This window comes from Mastigoproctus giganteus, chromosome 14 (genome assembly GCF_048544385.1).
Source record: "Mastigoproctus giganteus isolate SK-2022 chromosome 14, ASM4854438v1, whole genome shotgun sequence".
In the NCBI taxonomy this organism is placed as follows: domain Eukaryota; kingdom Metazoa; phylum Arthropoda; class Arachnida; order Uropygi; family Thelyphonidae; genus Mastigoproctus; species Mastigoproctus giganteus.
In genome coordinates this window covers 96440632-96462657 of record NC_143588.1, presented here as the reverse complement: position 1 = coordinate 96462657, position 22026 = coordinate 96440632, and the positions used below count along the sequence as shown (strand labels likewise).

The following is a 22026-nucleotide window of genomic DNA, read 5'->3' as shown; positions in this document are numbered from 1 at the left end:
ATCAATAATGTATATGCTGGACAATCTAATAATAAAACCAGGGATGCCGTCAGAATCTTCACTACTATCAGGGCGTATTTGGTTAACTGCACGCTGAACTGCATTCTTGCTCACAAGTTGGTTAATTAGCAGGGCTTGATCCGGAGACACATCATGTTGCACTTTGTCTGCTTGTTCATAAGAATTAAATGCTATAAATCTGTTTTGTATACCTTCAATGAAAATGTTGGATCTGCTTGTTTCCATAGTGCATCTTATCCATTCAAAAACTAGTTTATGCTGTAAGGTAGCTGTTGTTTTTGTAGAAAGTGCTCTTTTATTGTGCTTTAGCGTGGACATAACAACTTTTGTATGACTGAATTTTTTTGAGTTGAAACAGCTCTGCTCTTTTTATATTTTATGTGTGCTGATGAAGTGCCATATTACTTCCACTGTCTGTGGTATTTTTGCTTACTGTGAGCTGAACTAGAGCTGAACTGTGAACAGATATTGACTATCTGATGGATATATTTGTACTAATGGCAATATTTATGATATACTTATGCAAAAGACATCTGCATGTTGAAGAAAATGAGCATTGGTGCAGCAAGCTTTCTTGCAAAAATAAATACAGGACTAGATTTTAGATAAATTGAAGCTAAATCTTCCCACCTGGGGAAAAAAATTTAGAGAATTACCTAGGGATCAGCATTTAATGTATTGGTTTAAATACTTGTTTGTATTTTAAGAAGTTGTAGCTGTTTGTGCAGATAAGAATTCATCAAAGAGGAAAATGGAACATAGTATACTATCATTATTAAAGCAATCGTCAGAATTTCCAATCATTGAGAGGTGTCTTTAATATACAGGAGGCAAAGAATGGGTGAAAGAACAGATCAGGTCCTTGGGTAACTTTGGAGTTTTGCATCAAGATTGTCCAGGATTCTTCTAATTTCTTTCAATCAGAAAACAAGGGAGATTCAATGGAGCATGTTTGTAGTGATTTAGAACAGAATTGTTGGACCCCCTCCCATCAAACTTTTAGGGGTGCAGTAGGTCCCATTCCTTCTATTGCAAGGATTCTTGACAGGATTCAGGCGTGGTTTTTTATTTTTTATTTTTTTTTGCTTTACATGTTCCTTTTCAGCTATTACAATAGACAGAATGTGGCTTTAAACAACATTGTCTTTTTAACCCAGAATTGGCAATTCAAATCTTTTAACATAAATGTTGGTGCAGCATCTAACAGATGCTGATTTTTTCTTCTTTCTTTTTTTTTTTTGGTCTAGAAAAAACTTTTGCATGTTTTTAAATTCACTATGGATTATACCAATACTTCGGCTTTTCTTAAAAGATTGCAGTACTTATTTTAAAGATATTATTTTTTTTATCCCTTATTTTCAAAAAATTCAAAAAAATAATAATTCTTCTGAAAAAATATAGACTTGATTCTGTTATTTTGATCCATTTTTCGGTTAAAAGACTTAAGCACACAAAAGTTTAAACATGTCCATGCACGTATATTTTTGCTTATATAAGGCAATGGTCAGGCCACACCTTGAATATTGCGTACAGGTCTGGAGGCCTCATTTTAGGAAGGGTGTAGAGTTTCTAGAATGAGTACAGAGAAGGGCAACAGGATTGGTGAGAGGAACAAAGGGGTTCTCTTGCCAGGAAGGGCTTAGGTTCTGTAAGTTGCAGCGTCTGGAGACTGGGTGCCTGCAGGGTGATCTGATTGAGGTGTACAAAGCCTCGAATGGTCTGAGCAGGCTCAATGCTGATGGAATACTTCCACTTGCTCAGATTAAGAACCTGAGGGGGCATAGATTCAAATTGAGGAAAGGCAGTTGCAGAATAGATGTGTGGAAGTTTGCCTTTAGCCAGTGGGTAGTTGATTGCTGGAACAGACTTCCATCTGTTGTTGTGGAAGTTGATAGCTTAAATAAATTTAAGACTGAACTAGACAAACATTTGCAGTGATCGGATGTGTGAAATGGGAAGGTTTTTTTTTTTTTTTTTTTTCGGCTGATGCTCTACAAGTTTTCTTTCTTGCATCATATGCCTCAACTAATGCTAATGCTAAAAGTATGGTTTCAGGTGGAATTTGAACCAAGGTTTGGAGTGAGAAGATATTCTAACAAGTTTGGATGCCGACTCTGTTTTCAGTTGATTCAGCCATTTTATAAGAAGAAAGGTGGTGCCCTGTATAGGAATACTTTTAAGAGAATCCCATGGGTAGTATTTTTAGAGCTGCAAAAACTTTTCTTTCTGAGGGAATTTAACTGATGATATTCTTTTAGTGATTTCCAGAGGTACTGGTACAAGAAGCTCACTTGCACACACAGGCACCTGAATGATAAGGCACCCAGAGATAATCCTGAAGTTTCTCACTCAAGGAATCACATATCTGAAAGCCTAAAAATGAAGGTACAAGAAACCCGGCGAAATATAGGCCAATCACCTGCCTCCCAACAATGTACAAGATCCTGAGCAGCTGCATAACTAGGAAGACATCAGACCACTTCGAGAGCCAGAACACAATGGCCGAACAGCAGAAAGGATGCAAGCAGCTTAGTAAAGGATGTAAGGAGCAATTAACCATAGATGCGCAGTTATGGAGCAAGCCTATAAGAAGCAGCGCAACATGTACACAGCCTACATCGATTACCGCACGACCTTCGACTCTGTACCTCATAGCTGGCTAATAGAGACCCTGAAGATCTACAAGGTAAATCCAATAGTGACAAACTTCTTAGGAGAAACGATGGCGAAATGGAGTACTGCCATTAAGGTTGAAAACATCACAACCAGGCCAATTCCCATCAGGAAAGGAATCTTTCAGGGAGATGCCACGAATCCACTGTGGGTCTGTCTAGCACTTAACCCACTATCCACCATGCTCAACAGTAGCAAGTACAGATATAACTGCAAAGCAGGAAGGAAGAACCTGTACACCCTGACCCAACTGATGTACATGGATGACATCAAGCTCTACTCAGGAACCGAGAAGCACCTCCAGCAACTACTCCTGATCACCGAAGAATTCAACAATGATATTAGGATGGAATTTGGTCTAGATAAATGCAAGACACACGGATTGCACCAGGGAAAATTGGTCAACCGAAACTACCAGCTGCACACTGGTAAAGAGATCAAAGCCATGGCAGAGGGAGAGGCCTTCAAATACTTGGGGATGATGCAGAAACAGTACAAGGAAATTAAAGTCTGCCTGCCTGACCACAAAATACCATCAGAGACTCAGAAGCCTGCTGAAAGCAAAGCTGAATGGAAGGAACACAGTTAAAGCCATAAACACCTATGCAGCCCCAGTGCTAACATACTCCTTTGGGATCATAGATTGGACTAACACTGAGCTGGAGGATATCATGAGAAAGACAAGAACAATGATGACCAAGAGCTGCCAACACTACCCAAAATCAGTCGTGGAAATCAGACAGTGATTGATAACCTGAAGGATTACTGTCAGAAACATACAGCAGCACTCCACCAGGCCATAAGGAAGAAAGACAAGCAGTATACCCCACTCAACCTAAGCTAGGAGTCCCCTCCCAACCAGGAGGCCCAAACGAAGCTAGAAAGGTGGGCAGAGAAGACACTCCATGGCAGACACTACAATGATCTCCATCAAGATGACATATATAAAATTGCTTCCAACGTATGGCTCGCCATCCAAGACCAGGTAATCAACACCGGGAACTATAGAAAATACATCACCAAGCAGCCCAGAGTGTCCGATGACACATGTTGACGATGCAATCTGACCTCAGAAACGATCCAACACATCACCACGGGATGCAAAGTGATCACCCAGACTGAGTGCACTCATAGACATGACCAGGTAGACAGGATAATACATCAGATGTTAGCAAGGAAATACCAGCTGAATGAAGAAAGTGTACCGTACTATAAGTACGAACCCCAGGTAGTACTAGAGACCCAAATCCACAAGCTGTACTGGGAACCCACCATAATAATGGATAGGACAATCCCGCACAAAAGACAGAACATAACTCTTGTGGACAAGAAGGAAAGGGCTACCTATCTGATTGACATAGCGGTACCCAACACTGGCAACCTGCAGAAAACCCATGGGGAAAAAATCAGGAGGTATACAAACCTAAGACAGGAGATCAAAGAAACGTGGCATATGCAACCAGTAACGACCATCCCAATCATCGTGTCAACCACAGGTATGGTGCCAAAGACCCTACATAACAGCAATAGGTCTCCCAGCAAACACCTACAAGGAATTCCAGAAAGTCGCAAACCTGAACACCTGAAGGATAGTCAGAGAGTTCCTTGACCAACAGTAACACCAGACATAACAACAACCACCCTGTGTACTTGGTAGCAATACCCGTCACAAGGTGGAAACCCCCAATCAGGGAGAAATAATATGAGCAATAATAATAATAATAAAAAAAAAGCATTAGAACTGGTGATCTAAATTTAACTTCATACAACCCTAATTCACAGATTTCTGATTACACTATACGTGAATTTTCATATTAATGTGAGAACAAAAAAAAAAAAAAAAAAAAAAAAAAAAAAATTGCATATTAAAAGAAAAATCGACATTCGTGTTACATGCAAAGTAGTGGCAAGTTATAAGGCATCTATAAATTATTCACCTGATTCTGAAGATTGATTAAAATTTTGTTGTGATAGGCATCTTAAAATGGTTTGCCTTATCAAAGCAACTGAGTTTTTTTTTTCATGCTGTTGGCAGCCTTGATCCCAGCAAGCATTGTGATAGTACAGCCTTAAAATGGTGACAGTGCAGGAGAAAGCAGTGTGTGCATTGGGGCTGTGGATACCAAATCTCCTGAGACTGTAAGGAGTTGATTTCAGTGGGAGTTCCAGAAAGATTCACTAATGGAACAATCAATGAGCAATGGTTGAAAGTTTCAAGGAACTGGTAGGATGCTGCACCAGAAAGGAAGTAGGCCTTTTGTATCTGCAGATAAACTTTCAGAAATTCAGGATGTGTTTACCTGCAGTCCTATAAAATCTATCTGCTGGGCAAGCCTGTAGCTGCGAATACCACAAACAACTTCACAAGGTGGTTCGCAAGAGATTGAACCTTTATACTTACAGTGCAAATCAACAATGAAATTAAGCCTCACAACAAACCACAACAAGAGGAATTTGCTGCATCTCAGCTGGAAGATATGTTAGTAGTAGTAGTAGTGGCATGTGATGCAAGAAAGCAAGTGTATGAGCTTATGCAGCATCAGCCAAAAAAAAAAAAAAAAAAAATCACACCATTCCCTCCAAATGCCAGTCCAGTTACTCCTTAAATTTATTCAACCTATCAACTTACAACGATAGATGGAAGTTTGTTCCAGCAATTAACGACCCGCTGGCTAAAGGCAAATTTCCGCACATCTATTCTACATCTGTCTTGTCTTAATTTGAATTTATGCCCCCTTAGGTTCGTAATCTGAACAAGTGGAAGGATCCCATCAGAATTCAGCGTGCTCAACCCATTCAAAGCCTTATACACCTCAATCAATCAGATCACCGTGCAGGTGCCTAGCCTCCAGCCATTGCAATTTGCAGAACTTAAGCCTCTCTTGGTAAGAGGATCCCTTCATTCCCCTCACCAATCTTGTTCTCTGTACATGCTCAAGAAAATCTACATCCTTCCTAAAATGAGGCCTCCAGACCTGTACGCAGTACTCAAGGCGTGGCCTGACCATTGCCTTATACAGAGGGACAATCACCTTTTCCCTGCTAACAAAATTCCTATATATCATTGACAAAATCCCATGATCTGCCCTGGCAGCCTGTCTGCATTGCTCAGAAAACTTCATATCTGCCTGCACAATTACTCCCAGGTCTTTTTCATTTTCTACCACCTTAAGTGTAGTACCACACAGTTGGTACGTTTCTCTAGGGTTCCTTCTACCCATATGCAGTACTTTGCATTTGTCAAGGTTAAACTTCAGTTGCCACTTCTTAGCCCATCTGCCCAAATTATCTAGATCCTGTTGCAGTAGCACACTGCCATTACTGTCATTAACAACCCTGCATACCTTTGTGTCATCTGCAAACTTCGACACTAAGCCTGATATACCTTCATCAATATCATTGATAAATATACAAAACAACAGTGGATACAACACCGAACCCCGTGGGACTCCACTAATAACATTAGTCCACGAAGAGCAGCACCCATTGATTACCATCCTCTGTCTTCTCGCACTTAACCATCCTTTTATCCATTGTAGCAACTTACCCTTAATACCATTCTGCTCCAATTTGTACAGTAATCTTTCATGCGCAACAGTGTCAAAAGCTTTCCTGAAATCCAAATATATGATATCAAAATTATATTTTGCATCCAGTTCCTTTGTAACCACATCATAATAACCAATCAAATTTGTCAGACAAGACTTTCCCTTAGCAAACCATGCTGCTGTGTCTGAATTATTGCTGCAGTCTTGTCTAGATGATCCTGCAATGCATCTTTAACCAGTAACTCCATTATTTTACCCGGAACAGAAGTTAAACCAACTGGTCTGTAATTACTCGTGTCACCCTTCGATCCCCCTTTGTGAATTGGGGATACATTTGCACATCTTCAGTCCGTGGGAACCTCCCCTGAGTCCAAGGATGCTCTCATAATTATGGCTAAGGGTTTGCTTAGTTGCTTTGCTGCCTCCTTTAATATAATTGGATAGATCCCATCCACCCCAGGTGCTTTTCTTATGTTTAACTTCAACAATTTCTCCTCCACTTTGCTCTCAGTTATTACAAAATCATTAAGTATCCTGCTACAATTTGATAACCTTCAGCCATTTTCAAACCTTAATAACTCCTCACGTGTGAATGTAGATGCAAAATACTCATTCAGTTTGCTTGCTATCTGAGCAGGATCATCAACAGTCGAACCATCGATGTCAAGTGGACCAATCAGATTTATCCCCTTCCTTTTAGAGTTTATCCTTGCTGTTTTTATTAGCATCTTTTGCCAAGGATTTCCCGTAATCTGCCTTCGCCTGCCTAACCTCCTTTGTGACCTGATTACAGACTAGCTTATATCTGCCATAGGCTTCTGAGTCGCTTGATAATTTATATGCATCCCATGCATTTTTCTTCTCTGTTATGAGTCTCATTAGTTCATTTGATAATCATTTAGGCCTAAACCTTGAACAATATTTCTTAATAGGTATAAAACTTTTAGTAGCATCCACGATTAATTCCTTGAATGCTTCCCACTTAGAATTTACTGTTGGTAACATCGTCAGTTTATCCCACTGTACAGAATTTAAAAACTTTCTGAGACCACTGTTCTCACCTTTACGGAAGCAAAAACCCTTTCCTTTACCCCCGTGGTAATTATATCTTTAAGTAAATCCCACATCAGTACACTGTGATCACTGCCACCTAGTGGTTCCTTTATCTGCAAATTCTTAATACAAGAATGATCACTGCTGATAACCAGATCAAAAGTATTACTCTCTCTGGTTGCCTCTTGAACATGCTGCTGCAGAAAACAATCATCCAATAAATCCACAAAAGTCTGACTAGTGTGTGAGTGACAAATCCACAAGTTCCAATCAATATCTGGGAAGTTAAAATCCCCCATTATAAGACATTCTGATTGACTGGCCCACTCTATTTCTCTGTATAATTGTTCACTGTACTCATTCGAGTCATTAGGCCTATAACACACTCCTACTCTTATTTTTGCTTTCGCAGTGCTTATGTCACACCAAACTGACTCAACAGTGCACTGTTCATCTATATCATCTATTATTTATGTAGCCACACGTGTTCTATCAGCAAGGTGAGGAAGTACCACACTAGAGCTTGCATGTGTTTGATTTCCTCAATAAAAAATTTCCTAACTGATGGAACAGCCAGGATGGTCCCATTCCATGGCCCCCTCGTTATCTGGATATCATACCTATGGATTTCTTTGAATGGGGGCTACATAAAGGAAAGGTGTAGGCAAGAAACAGTTAATGTCACAGAGTTAAAAAAAAAAAAAGATTACACTGAAAAGGCAGTCACTTCCACTTCTCAAGAGATGCTTCAAAACACTTAGAATGAAGTTGTCTACCATCTTGACATTCTCTGTACTATCAAAGATGCCCATGTGGAGGTATACTAAAGTGCAGTTGTATGATAAGAAATTCTTTGAGTTACTTTATTAAGTGCAACAAACCATTTTACAATACCTATTACAATAAAATTTGCGGTGCCTCCGTAGCCAGGTGGGAAGGAGAAGCAGTGCATAGCACACGCTTCTTGATTAGACCGGGGTTCGAGCCCGTCACCACCAAATACGGAGGATGCGGAAAGGTTAGGGAATGACCACCGCATATCCCGGAGCAATATGGCCTTAGTTGCTAATGCTGCTAAAAATCAAATAACAAACAACAATAAAATTTTATTAAGCGTCATCAGGTGAATAATTTATAGATGTCCTGTATATACTCTACAGTATTTCTGAAAGTGTGGGCTATTAAAATTTTATAGGAAGCAGTATTTCTTAGAAATACAAAACACTTTCAAGATGATCTCTGAGCATATATTTTTACTTTCTTTTTATATTATGTATTTTGTCATTTTATTTATTTATTATTGATTCTAAAGTTAATATTTAATAGTAGAAATCTGCTACTTCATCAATAGCATGCAAAGGTTAACTAAGTTTTATTGAATTATCTGAAATAGATAACTCAGACAGCAGCTAACATGTCCCAATATTCTAAGTAAAGATTGTCTAGCGATGAAAAGCTTGTATTTATGTATATACTATATTGGCCGTTACATATTTTTTATGTTGTTACACACAGTGATCTATTTGTAAATGATAATTTGTGTATTTATTGATTTGTAAATTACGTTATAACCATCTGTATTGGAGCTGTGTATCTGTTTGAAGGTAAAATAAATGAAAAATCTTCAAGGTCTAGCTATATTCATTACAAAAATATAAGATGTTATCAACAGACAACACAAAACTCAGATTTTTATTATATAAGATATAAAAATCAATTTACCTATCCAGAGGTGTCAAAGGAAGAGGAGCTGGTGGAATTCCATCAACCTCCATACCCAAGGTTGGTCCTGACCCTGTTATATTAGGCCCTGTAGTGGTGGAGAAATCATCAGCATCTTCAGGCCAGCCAAATGCTTCTTTAGTTTTACTATAAATTTTAACGGAATCTACCATAGTAACACCAGATGGATCCGAACTTGCTCCAAAGAATATGCATATCTTTTTGTCAGCAGTAAGAGATTCATCACGAGAAAATGGAAAGTCATACCAACGATTACGAGTTAATGATACTTGGACAGTTCTTCCAAATATTTCTATATATGAAGGTGCTCTTTGTAATTCCTGATTACCAACAAGTACCCGAACTCCAACCATCACCACTGTGTTGTCAGAATTATAAGCTTCTAAGGTGAATCCAGCAGGTTTAGTACTGGCAATATATAGTCCGGTGGTGTTTAACCTATGTTTCAACTGTTGAACATTATATACCTGCAAAACATCATTACCTCCAAAATCGACATCTGTCATGAGATTACAGTGCTCGAAGAAGTCAATCGGAAATGAAACTGTACCAGCAGGTCGGCCACTCTTAGTTGCTTTTTTCTTCTTGGAGGTTTTTGTGCTTGTGGGAATGTTAGTGGGGTGAAAGGCTGGCATAAGCCAATAACCTGTTTGTTCTTGACTAGCCATATAAATTCGGAGACTACCATCTTCACAGAGAAGAATCAATGTTGTACGCATTTCACCACATGATATGACATGTCGAATTGTTACCATATCAGTAATTTTTGACTTGGCTGTTAATGATCTTATTTCTTGCACAAATATAACATCAGGTTTTATCATGAGAATTACTGGATTATTAGATGTTTGCATTTGAGCCAAAACCAAACCAGGATGATTTGGAACTTCAGACCACTGACAAAGAGGCTGAGGACTAGGTTTGCTGCTTCCACTATTATTACCATTTGAATTTTTCAGTTGTATGAGAAAAATGTTTGATATCTGGGCTGTAACTTTTGATAAAGGGGCTATGAAATTTTTTCCTTGAGAATAGCTGAAGAAAAGTAACTGAAGAGTATGGGAATAGTATATAGAAGTGCCTCCTCCTCCAACCATTCCATTTGAATCCTGCAAAAGAAAATGAAATATCTGAAGGAGTTAATATGTAAATATTAAAAGTAAAATTATAAACTTAGAAAGTAACACTCATGGTCAAACAAATCTGGAATGGTTATTAAAATTTTACGAACAATAATCAGATAGATATTTTTTGTTGAGGGTAGCAGGATTAAAGGGTGCTACATATTCCTGCAGCATATATGATAGATTAAGAAAAAAGGAAGATTGAGGATAATTCTGTGCTGAGAAAATAACTAAGTAAGCACAAAATCCTTACTAAGAGGAACCGACATCTGTAAAAATTGATAATGCCATTCTGCTGCCTGTTCTTAGAGATGCAAGGCCCCAACTTATATAAACATTTCCACAAATAATAGAGCTACTGGTTATCAATTTTCATGATAGAGCACCAGAATGAGACCTTGATTACCAAATAAAATGCATGGTGCTGATTTATGTGGTGCAGGGAGCACCCAAGCCAGACCATGGATAAACAAAAAGAAATATGGAGTGACTCAAGGTTGTATATACAGTGTTGTTAAAGTATCCCTATATAAATTATGAAGTGACTCAGAAGCCTATGGCAGATAAAAGCTATTCTGTAATCAGGTCACAAAGGAGGTTAGGCAGGCGAAGGCAGATTATGAGAAATCTTTGGCAAAGGATGCTAAGAAAAACAGCAAGGATTTCTTTATCTTCTATAAACTCTAAAAGGAAGGGGATGAATCTGATTGGTCCACTTGATATTGATGGTTCCACTGTTGATGATCCTGCTCAGATAGCAAACAAACTGAATGAGTATTTTGCATCTACATTCACACATGAGGAGTTATTAAGGTTTGAAAATGGCAGAAGGTTATCAAATTGTAGCAGGATGCTTAATGATTTTGTAATAACTGAGAGCAAAGTGGAAGAGAAATTGTTGAAGTTAAACATAAGAAAAGCACCTGGGGTGGATGGGATCTATCCAGTTATATTAAAGGAGGCGGCAAAGCAACTAAGCAAACCCTTAGCCATAATTATGAGAGCATCCTTGGGCTCAGGGGAGGTCCCCACGGACTGGAGATGTGCAAATGTATCCCCAATTCACAAAGGGGGATCGAAGGGTGACACGAGTAATTACAGACCAGTTAGTTTAACTTCTGTTCCGGGTAAAATAATGGAGTCACTGGTTAAAGATGCATTGCAGGATCATCTAGACAAGACTGCAGCAATAATTCAGACACAGCAGCATGGTTTGCTAAGGGAAAGTCTTGTCTGACAAATTTGATTGGTTATTATGATGTGGTTACAAAGGTACTGGATACAAAAAATAATTTTAATATCATATATTTGGATTTCGGGAAAGCTTTTGACACTGTTGCGCATGGAAGACTATTGTACAAATTGGAGCAGAATGGTATTAAGGGTAAGTTGCTACAATGGATAAAAGGATAGTTGAGTGGGAGAAGACAGAGGGTGGAAATCAGTGGATGTTGCTCTTCGCGGACTAACGTTATTAGTGGAGTCCCACAGGGTTTGGTGTTGGGTCCACTGTTGTTTTGTATATTTATCAATGATATTGATGAAGGTATATCAGGCTTAGTGTCAAAGTTTGCAGATGATACAAAGGTTGGCAGGGTTGATAATGACAGTAATGGCAGTGTGCTACTGCAACAGGATCTAGATAATTTGGGCAGATGGGATAAGAAGTGGCAACTGAAGTTTAACCTTGACAAATGCAAAGTACTGCACATGGGAAGAAGTAACCCCAGAGAAACGCACCGTGTGGTACTACACTTAAGGTGGTAGAAAATGAAAAAGACCTGGGAGTAATTGTACAGTCAGATATGAAGTTTTCTGAGCAATGCAGACAGGCTGCCAGGGCAGGCAATGGGGTTTTGTCAATGATATACAGGAATTTTGCTAGCAGGGAAAAGGAGGTGATTGTCCCTCTGTATAAGGGAATGTTGAGGCCACGCTTTGAGTACTGCGTACAGGTCTGGAGGCCTCATTTTAGGAAGGATGTAGATTTTCTTGAGCGTGTACAGAGAAGGGCAACAAGATTGGTGAGGGAAATGAAGGGATCCTCTTACCAAGACAGGCTTAAGTTCTGCAAATTGCCATGGCTGGAGCATGCTGAATTCTGATGGGATTCTTCCACTTGTTCAGATTACGAACCTAAGGGGGCATAAATTCAAATTAAGAAAAGAAAGATGTAGAATAGATGTGCGGAAATTTGCCTTTAGCCAGCGGGTGGTTAATTGCTGGAACAAACTTCCATCTGTCATTGTGGAAGTTAATAGGTTAAATAAATTTAAGGAGGAACTAGACAGGCATTTGGAGGGAATGGTGTGATTTGTTTTTGGCTGATGCTGCGTAAGCTCATACACTTGCTTTCTTGCATCACAAGCCACTACTACTACTACTAGAGGGCTCTGGAGCAAGTTCTAAGGCTCATATTGAAGAGAAATTTGGATAACAGGTACATTAAAGAATGCGCTTGCCATATATTGGGGAAAAAAAAAAAGTTAGCTACAAAATTTGTCACTATATGCCGCTGTGGCAATACAAATCACTTGAACAGTGTTACAATTGTTCAATGTGTCCTCCCTTTTGGTTAACAACAGTTTCCATTCGAAGAACAGCATTTTCTACAGCAGAACTGGAATAGCCAGCACATGACGTCTAATCTGCCAGAGTTTGACATCCTTCCCGATACACCTGGTTCTTCAAAAAACCCCCACAACCAGAAGTCGAACGGGATGAGATCCGGTGATCGGGGTGGCCAAGATATCTGGAAACAATGGCTGATGACCCCGTTCATCTGTAAAGTGTTGCCTTAGTAATCTTTGGACACAACAGTGGATGTGGGGTGGTGCACTATCTTGCATGAATATGATATCCTGAAGGCACCCACATTATTGTGAAATTTGTCAACATTTCATATCGCTATCCAGTGACGGAACAGGTGCAGGGACCAGTCGGTGTGACCTGTTAAAAAAAGATACGGCCCAATCATGAATGTGGCCATAAATCCACACCACATTGTCACTTTTGGAGAATACAACGGGACCTCTTGGATAACTCAAGGGTTTTCTGTTGTCCAAATGCAACAGTTATATGTATTCACTTGTCCATTTAAGCAGGAATGGGCTTCATCACTCCAAAGGATGTTCCATGGCCAAGTGATATCCACTGTCATTTGTGCCAGAAACCGAAGTGCGTATGTGAAACGAATATCTGCATCACCATGCTTTAGTTGCTGTAGCATGTGCATCTTGTAAGGATAGTACCACAACACCTGACGCATTACTAGCCTTACAGTGGAATACGGCATGTCCACTTCACGAGAAACAGCTGGCACACTTGCGCTACCACATGGAGATTGACTTGATAAATCCACGACATACAGTGACAAATTTTGTAACTAATTTTTTTCTCCAATAAATGGCGAGCACATTCTTTATTTACAGGTAGCAGCACTATGGTGTGGTTGTTTCATGCGATATGGCCTTGATCCAGTTGGAAAGCATCTGGATCAAGGTTGGTTACAATCATTGGTGAATCCCACACCATGGAAATTTTATGGAATTTTCTCTATGCCTTCTAAGCACAATAAAGTCCAATGTCAAAGCATTACTTGTGTTATATATACAACACTTAACCCGCATGCACTCTTATTGGGTTGAGATCAGAGTCCTGATCTCAACCCAATAAGAGTGTGTGTGTGTGGGAGAAACTGTAAGATGTCAAAAATAAGCAAGGTCCTTTTGTTGGGATTTTATTCCTTACAATATTTTTCGACTCCCCAGATTCAGGTTTGTGCAAGGTTTTCTGCAAGCTATACCGTGAAACACGGTATAGCTTGGAAGGAAGAATGGAATTCTACGCCAGAGGCTTATCAGAAATGTTCAAAAGCCTTCTACAACATATTCATACTGCCAATTAAGGACACAAATGGCCCAGCCAGGTATTAATTTTCTTAATAAATGCAGGTTGTGTTCTGAATTACATGTATCACATTATTTCAGAATACAACAATACTTTATAGAATAATCATAATAAAAGACATTAAAAATGTACAAACCTTTAATTCTGGATGCTTAACTTCAAGTATGTTAGTAACGTAAAATGGTCCATTATTTGCCGAGCTCTCTTCAGACATATGTTGATAGTAAATATGACCAGCTGACGACATTAACATCATATAATGTAGGCCATCATCAGTAACAATGAAGCAACAATCTTTAATTTTTCCACTTGGAATGAGGAAAAAAAACTGAGGACTTAAAGCATCTTGGGATAAATCATAAATTTTTACAAAATCAGCTGTTACTAATGCCAGTGCTATTTGGGAGCCAGGAAGCCAAAGTGCCTGTAAAATATGGTGCAAATTCAGTTCAAAAATAGAGAGAGAGAAAAAAAATCTCAGTATATTTATAACACAGTAATAATTTGAAAAGAAGAAAACACAAGTTAGTTAATGTAAAGTAGTGCATTACGTTTCAAGCATGTTAATTTTTTTAAAAATTAAATATATATATTTTTAATTTATGGTGATTAACAGAAGTGAAAATTAAATATAGTTATCTACCTCCTTATCAATTAATTACTAAGATTACAACTTTATAGAACTCTCAATAAAACTCTATAGTTTTACATTCTCTAATCTTAGTTATTCAATTTAATTACAACTTGTATAATATTTATTACTCTCCTTCTGTATACTCAATAAGTCTCTTTTCTCTCTCTACATATATCACAAGCAACAGCACGTTCATGAGTCTTCCATAACAAAACGTGCGAAGTATGCACGAACCGTCTAAGCTAAAAATACTGCATTGAAACTACATTTAATCTGCAAATTTCTTTTTATCCATACAATTTGTATGGAGAAAAGAAATAATAATTGCTGGATTTCTTTCTGTTGGGCTTAACAAATACTTTTGAGAGCAAATATAAACAAAATATCATGAAAATCCATAAACTTGGGAGTCAATTTTTTACATTTGGGTGGACAGATAGCCAGACAGACACGGTGAACACAATAGGAGCATATAAATAAACACATGCATCCATCCATCCACATATATATATATATATATATATATATATATATATATATTTATATATTCACACATATATGTGAACGTGTCTAACAAATACCAAATTTAATTATATGCTGAAGAGACTAATTAATGGAGACAGCAATTGTCAAACACAATTTTCAGGTTGTTGGCAGCCCATTAACAAATAAAGGAAATAATTTATGGAAAGTTGAATTTAACTGCAGTACAACAGCACCTGTGTCAGTAATAGCACAGTTTGTATCAAGTTATTATTGTGCTTTTCCTTTTTTTTTTTTTTAATTATGCAATTAAAAAAAAAAAAAAGTAAAGTGCAGCCATTATCAACCCACTGCAGGATGGAAGCCTCCTCAACAATTCATGTTGAGGGAAATGGACCATAATCTGCCACGCTGGTCCAGTGCGGGTTGGCAGATCGACCGTATTCAGCAGTCAGGGGCTTGAACCCCAGTCTACTCAAAGAGCATGTGCTACTGCACTCCCGCTCCTGCCCACTTGGCTACGGAGGACGTCCAATTATGCAATTAGTCTATATTAACTAGAGAAAGGATTTCTGAAAATGAAAACTTGGCATACATAAGGAACAAATAATTTGTTGAAAATTTCATCTAACAGAGGGACAGACTGCATTTAAATACTGATGTTGATCATGCAGATATTGACTCCTTTCAAAAATAGTTGTTTTGGTTTCATTTTTAAAGAAATCAAAATTGAAACAGTTGCCTCTTTGAAGCACTGACTTGTTTGGTGATATTTTATCCTTTTTGACATCTGAAACATGCCCAAGAAAAAAAAATAGTCAAAAGAAGAAATACTCAGGTGGCTGGTGAGAAAAACAGTGAATTTGTGACATATGAAAAGGCAATATTTTGTTAAATCTGTTCACAAAAAGTGAACTGTATGCTATAAAATTCTGTTTGAATCAAAATATAAACATTCACAAACTGCAAATGAGAATAAAAAGAAATTTTTTCAGTCTCTGCTGCCTCAGATCAAGTCTACCATATGCAAATCTTGTGTTTTCTCAAGATCACACAGAACTCTAATTTGTAGTACCACACCAATGAAATACTTTAATCGTTACTCCCATTTACTGAAATACCGTTATTCGATCAATTCCTGATGAATTCACCACACACAAAAAAAAAAAAAAAAAAAAAAAAGTTTTATTTATAACCGAATAATGCAATCTGTTCACCAAAACATAGCTGATAATTCTACATGAGTAACAGTAGACAAAACTACAGATGCATGTGGCAGATTTTGTAGCAAACATGATTGTGCAAAAGTGCACCAAAGAAGCAGGCAAGCCTTACCTTCTAGTATGCTAAATGCTAGCAAGCACAATGCATATTACAAATGTCTAATTTCTGAATGATTCACTTAAAACTTTTAGGGTCTTAAGATGGATGTGATGAAAAGTAGCTCATGGTCTAATGCTGTTCCATACATGCCAAAGACAAAATCATTGGAAGTGTTCTATACCAGTGGTTCTCAACCTTTTTTTGCTCGTGGCCCCAGCACTCATATTGTCTACTTTATCAACTCTACTTTTTATTTAAAGCATGTATTATTTGTTTATAATATAAGGAATATTAATAATAAAAATGGGTTTATTAACTACAATCTTTATTTATAATAGAATTTTTACTCATACAATATTATTTATTCACAATATACAATTATGCTCCTAACAAAAAATATTACAATAATATTATTGTCCCTTAGTTTAGTGAGATCCTTGCAGATCTCACTAATTTCTTTTTTATATTAGTAATAATTTTATTTTAGAAGTGAACTTTTTATGGCCCACTTAACAGTTTCCATGGCACCCAATTTTACGACTTTTACCTGTGGCCCCTGTTGAGAACCACTGTTCTATATAAACCTCACTCAGATATACTGTTTGAGATATGCCCTAAATTGTGCTGTAAAGGAAATAATATCACTCAATCAACAGGCAACTGTGTCACTAAACTGCAAGAAAAGGAGAAAAAGATCATTTTCAACAATCCTGGTTTCCAAATAATATGGTGTCAATCAGCAAATATCTGGATGGTACCACTGCAATTCTTCCTTCTGGTGTCTCTCCACTATTGGCATCATGCTACAGAATACTGCCTGATTACATCTGTTGATGTCAAAAGATTTTACTTTGATTAGAACTTAGTTCTCTCTGAAAAAAAGGCACAACTTCACTTCTGACACCAGATGGAATTGTGTAAGTATCTTTTGTAAGGATATTTAATTTTTCTTGCAAAAATGATATTATTATTTTGGCATTTTTAATGCATTTAAATCCTCTCCTAGTAAGTAATAACACTATCAACCTGATATGTAACAACAGCAGCATTCTCCACTTTTTTTTTTTTTTTTTTTACTGCTGTAAATGTTATTTCTGTATCTCTAGATCCTGTATTTTTACTTTGGAAATATGCAACCGGATCTGTTCTTAACTTCCTGAAGATTGTAGTTGCTTTCATGGAAAACTCCTATTGGGCCTTGCATGTTTTTCACTGCATTAAGTAGAGCAAGTACACTGTAAGTTATTATATTGTTCTTGTTCAGTATGTTTTCCAGAGATGGTGAATTGGTAACATTGGTAAATATTATGACTATGATCTAAGTGTAGGGAGATCTCTAAGGTTGTATATAAGACAGTTTGGAAATAGTAAAAAAGTTTTTGATAATTCGATTTGGCCATCATGTAGCCCTTAGAATGCACGAACCGAGAACTAACCTTATACACATTTGATTGAAGTGTACTGGGTTCTGCATAGCAGCTTAGTTGGCATAAAAGTTATAGGTCACTGGAAAAGGTTATCTCCAAGGTGTTTGGGTGGCAAAACACAGTGTAAAATTTAAATTTTCTGTCTTGAATTTTGTACAAGTATGATATTTTAGGAATAATTAAATCATTGTTTCTATTTAAAAAGTGCCCTTGTGTGTGTATATATATGTTTTTATTTATGTGTATTCCTTTTACAAGTATTTTTTTTAAAAACTTATCAGTAATGTAAACTGATTTTTTATAAACTGAGAGTTTATAAAAAAATTTTTTTAATTGAACCAGTTAGTTAATATAAATGGGACAGAATTACAGGCAATCCCTGTATAACACGGTACTCCTACAACACAGTTTCGCTCTAACACGATTAATAAATTGTGGCAATCCTCGCACAACACGGTACTTATATAACACGGTTAGAGAATTTCTGCAAACCTCTCACATAACAAGGTCTTTTTGAGCTTTTGTGTGAATTACATCCAACATAACCCTGCTATTACGTTGGATGTAATTTTTCAACATTTCCACTCTTTTTGAATCCCCGCTGTTGACTTGCTAGTAAAAAAAAATTGAGAAATCCCTGTATTTTATTTTGTTGGGAAATCCCCATGTTCTGTGCTATTGAACTTGTGGAAAAATCTAGATTTCAAAGTTTTATTACTATTCAACAGCATGCTAGGCCATCCAAAAGATTTAAGTCATCCAAACACTGAAGTTATGTTTCTACCACCACAGTTGTACTAGGTTAAAACAACTTCTTTCATTCTGCCATTAGATCAAGGCATTATATCCACCTTTAAAATTACATCAGAAAATCGTTACAAGGGATTTTGGAAAAAAATGATTCCGAATCTATTGAAGTAACGGAGGCATGGAAACATTTCTCAATTGTGGACGGTATCAGAATCATAGCTTTATCGCTCAAAGAAGTAAAACTGTCAATGTTAAATGTGTGTGGAAAAATGTATGGGCAGAGTCAGTTCATTCAGGAATTATGGTCAAACTGGCAGAAAATGGAATTGGTGCGATAGTAGAACTTGCTACGTCGGTAGGAGGGGAAGGTTTTGATGATATGACTACTGAAGCCCTGGTGGGTAGCACAGTTGATAGAATTGCCCTCCTCCCTCACACTGGGTGGAAAAGACCTGAGTTCGAATCCTGTCGATGATGGGAGGAATTTTTATGGATTTTTTCACAATCTGGCTGAGTTAGTTGGGCTGAGGTGAGGGTAGCATGGTTTTTTCTCCTGGAAACTTGGGATTTTCATTCAGCAAAACAGAAAATCGACTTCAGGACACACACAATTTATAGACAATATATGCAGAGCAACATGGTCTAGTCGGTGATGCTCCTAAAAAATAAAAAAGATATAATTACTGAAGATGTTGAAGAATTATTGGTAGAAAAAAAAATAAGCTGGCAAAGCAGATTTGGTGGAAATGGCATTGGAAATGAAACCAATTCAATTCGGAAGATGATAGCACAGATGAAAATTCTAAACTTCCAAATTTTACACTAAAAAGTATATGGGAAGGCATAAAGTTAGTCGAGATATTAGAATCTTATTTTTTGAATGCAGATTCTTGAATGAAAGGAGCTGAAAGTTCAAAAATGCTTAGTTCCATACAATGAAATTCACAAAGATTTATCAAGCAAAAGCAAACAAAACCAGATTACTGAATTTTTAAAGAGCAGAAGATACACAAAATCTAGAATGGTATATTTTTGTTAGCATTTTGTTAAAGAAATAGTGTATTTTTGTTAGCTTTTGGAATGTAACCCCCCTTTTTGTACTTTTCCTTAGTCCCATATAACACAGTTTCGCACAACAGGACATTTTACAGGAACCTAATTACCATGTTATACGAGGATTACTTGTATATCTGATCATGACCTATGAAATTAATACAAGAAATGAAGAAATAAAATATCATATTAATGTGATTTTTGTATTTGAACATTTTTACAAGACAGTCAATATGTGGCAAAATGCATTGTCATAGTTGTTCACTGATATTTTGGAGGTTATAGCTTTTTAGCCTAATTTTTTTAAGTATTTCATTTTAACAAAAAACTGTCTGTATTTATAGGTAGTCTCAATTAAGCAGATTACAAAAGGGTTCTCTAAAATTCAAGGAAATGAAAAGAAAAAGAAGAGGAAGAGAAAAAAAAAAAAAAAAAAAAAAGAGCAAGTCTGTCAGAAGGTACATGAATCATGGATGGCTAAAATTTTATACACAGGCTTAATGCTCAATTTTTTTGTCAGGTTGTTGTAAGCCACATGAAATGGGTCCCTAGTCTAAAAATTATAACTAGTTTCTTGTTCACATGCACAATAAGAAAGACACACGTGCATGCATGTACGTGTGCACACACCAAAAACTAGCTAAATATGAAATTTGCACTCTAGGGAGCAATTTGGAATTTTCACTTTAAATGCTGTAGTTCTCTAACCTGCCATAAGCGCTTTTGAAACAAAAATCATGTTTACATTACTTTCTGCTCATAATTTATTTGTGATGCAGTACATTCCTGATGTTCTTTTGACTCTTTCTTCTTTAACTGAAATTTGCACACAATTTAACATTTTTCCAATTTTATTGTGCTGATTAATAATAATGGCCATCAATGGTTGCTGTCATAAAAGGAAGCTAATTTTCAATTAAATTTGTTATTTTAATTTTAAATTTGGACAAATTTTACAGCAAGTCAATTTTGTTAAAACAAAAACAGGAGCAATAATTGATTTACATAACATTAAAAAGAAAATTTTAATGTTATGTATATAATAGCTATGGCTATTATACACCAAGATATAATTATAGAAGGTTAAAAATAAATAAATTCTGATAACCCTTGAAAAAAAAGTTACCCCATCACAAGTTTATATAAGGATAAAAAGTGGCATTCAGTATTTTATATACATTTATATAAATTAATATGTTGTAAAAAATTTAAAAACAGCTGCCATGTCATTGTCAGATAAAATCTGACTGGGTGTATAAGGCTCAGTCAGATGGTTAAACGCGGTAAAACTAATATCGTTAAAATCTGTATGGTCAATTAAAATATATCTGAAAGATAAAATGGTGTTGCAGAACTTGCACATAGGAGTGCCATCAGGTCCTCGGCAAAAACAAATGTGTCAAATGACTGTGTCCTATGCAAAGCTGAGTAAAAATAACTTCCTTTTTACGATTCTTATGCAGACTAGACTGCCATGGGGATTCTATCTTGTTGTGTATTACTTGCATGTAGTCTGTATAGGGGACTGACAGGCAATGATTATTAGTGGTAATTACTGATTTGGCTGCAGTATCAGCCAAATCATTTCCACTAATCTCAATGTGGCTAGGAATCCAGCAGAAGTGGATATATTGAATTTATGTTCAGAGCGAGAGTATCTTCTGCTGAATCCAAGATAGGTTGGAATGAGAATTGTTTCTCAAAGTTAATAAAGCCTGTAATACATCAAAGAATCAGAATATATCACAGACCATTAGTATTGGCAAGTTCTGATGTGATCCAAGGCTAATTCTGCAGTGTGCAACTCTGCAGTGTATATGCTGCATTCAGAGAGAATCTGTTTGGATATAGTGGTGTCTGGAAAGACAGGAGCAGATCCTACATATAATTCCGACTTCAAGACATCTGTGCAAACTGGAAAGAAGTCGAAATAATCAGCTCAGTGTACTGAATAGAGCTGCAGGTAGAGACAACTGCTTACACTGAAGAGATAACAGTGTTTATTTGCTTCAACGTATAGGCTCTGGACAAGTGATATTTGAAATTCCTCAGTAGCAATACAGAAGCCTGAGATAGGGTCTAGCCACAGAAGTACATTGTTTCTTGCTGATGCATATACCTGAGACCCACAGTCTAGTTTAGATTGAACAAGTATATGTTAGACGCATAGTAAGGTGCATCAGTCTGTATCCCAGGATGTAGAGGAGAGAGCACAGAAAATGTTCAAGCCTCTGATTCAATTTGTATGGAGTTGATGGATGTGTTTGAGAAATGTCAACTTTTTA

The 22026-nt window shown here is 37.0% G+C and overlaps 1 protein-coding gene across 1 annotated transcript in view; it reads right to left on the bottom strand.

The window, feature by feature from the left end:
• poe (E3 ubiquitin-protein ligase-like protein poe) overlaps positions 1-22026 on the bottom strand; it is an 849790-nt gene that overhangs the window by 267143 nt on the left and 560621 nt on the right. The window contains exons 49-50 of the mRNA XM_090388478.1: positions 14208-14495; positions 9018-10147 (exon numbers count right to left, since the gene is read on the bottom strand). Coding sequence (XP_090244604.1) covers positions 9018-10147; positions 14208-14495 — 1418 coding nt within the window. The remainder of the gene's footprint in view (positions 1-9017; positions 10148-14207; positions 14496-22026) is intronic.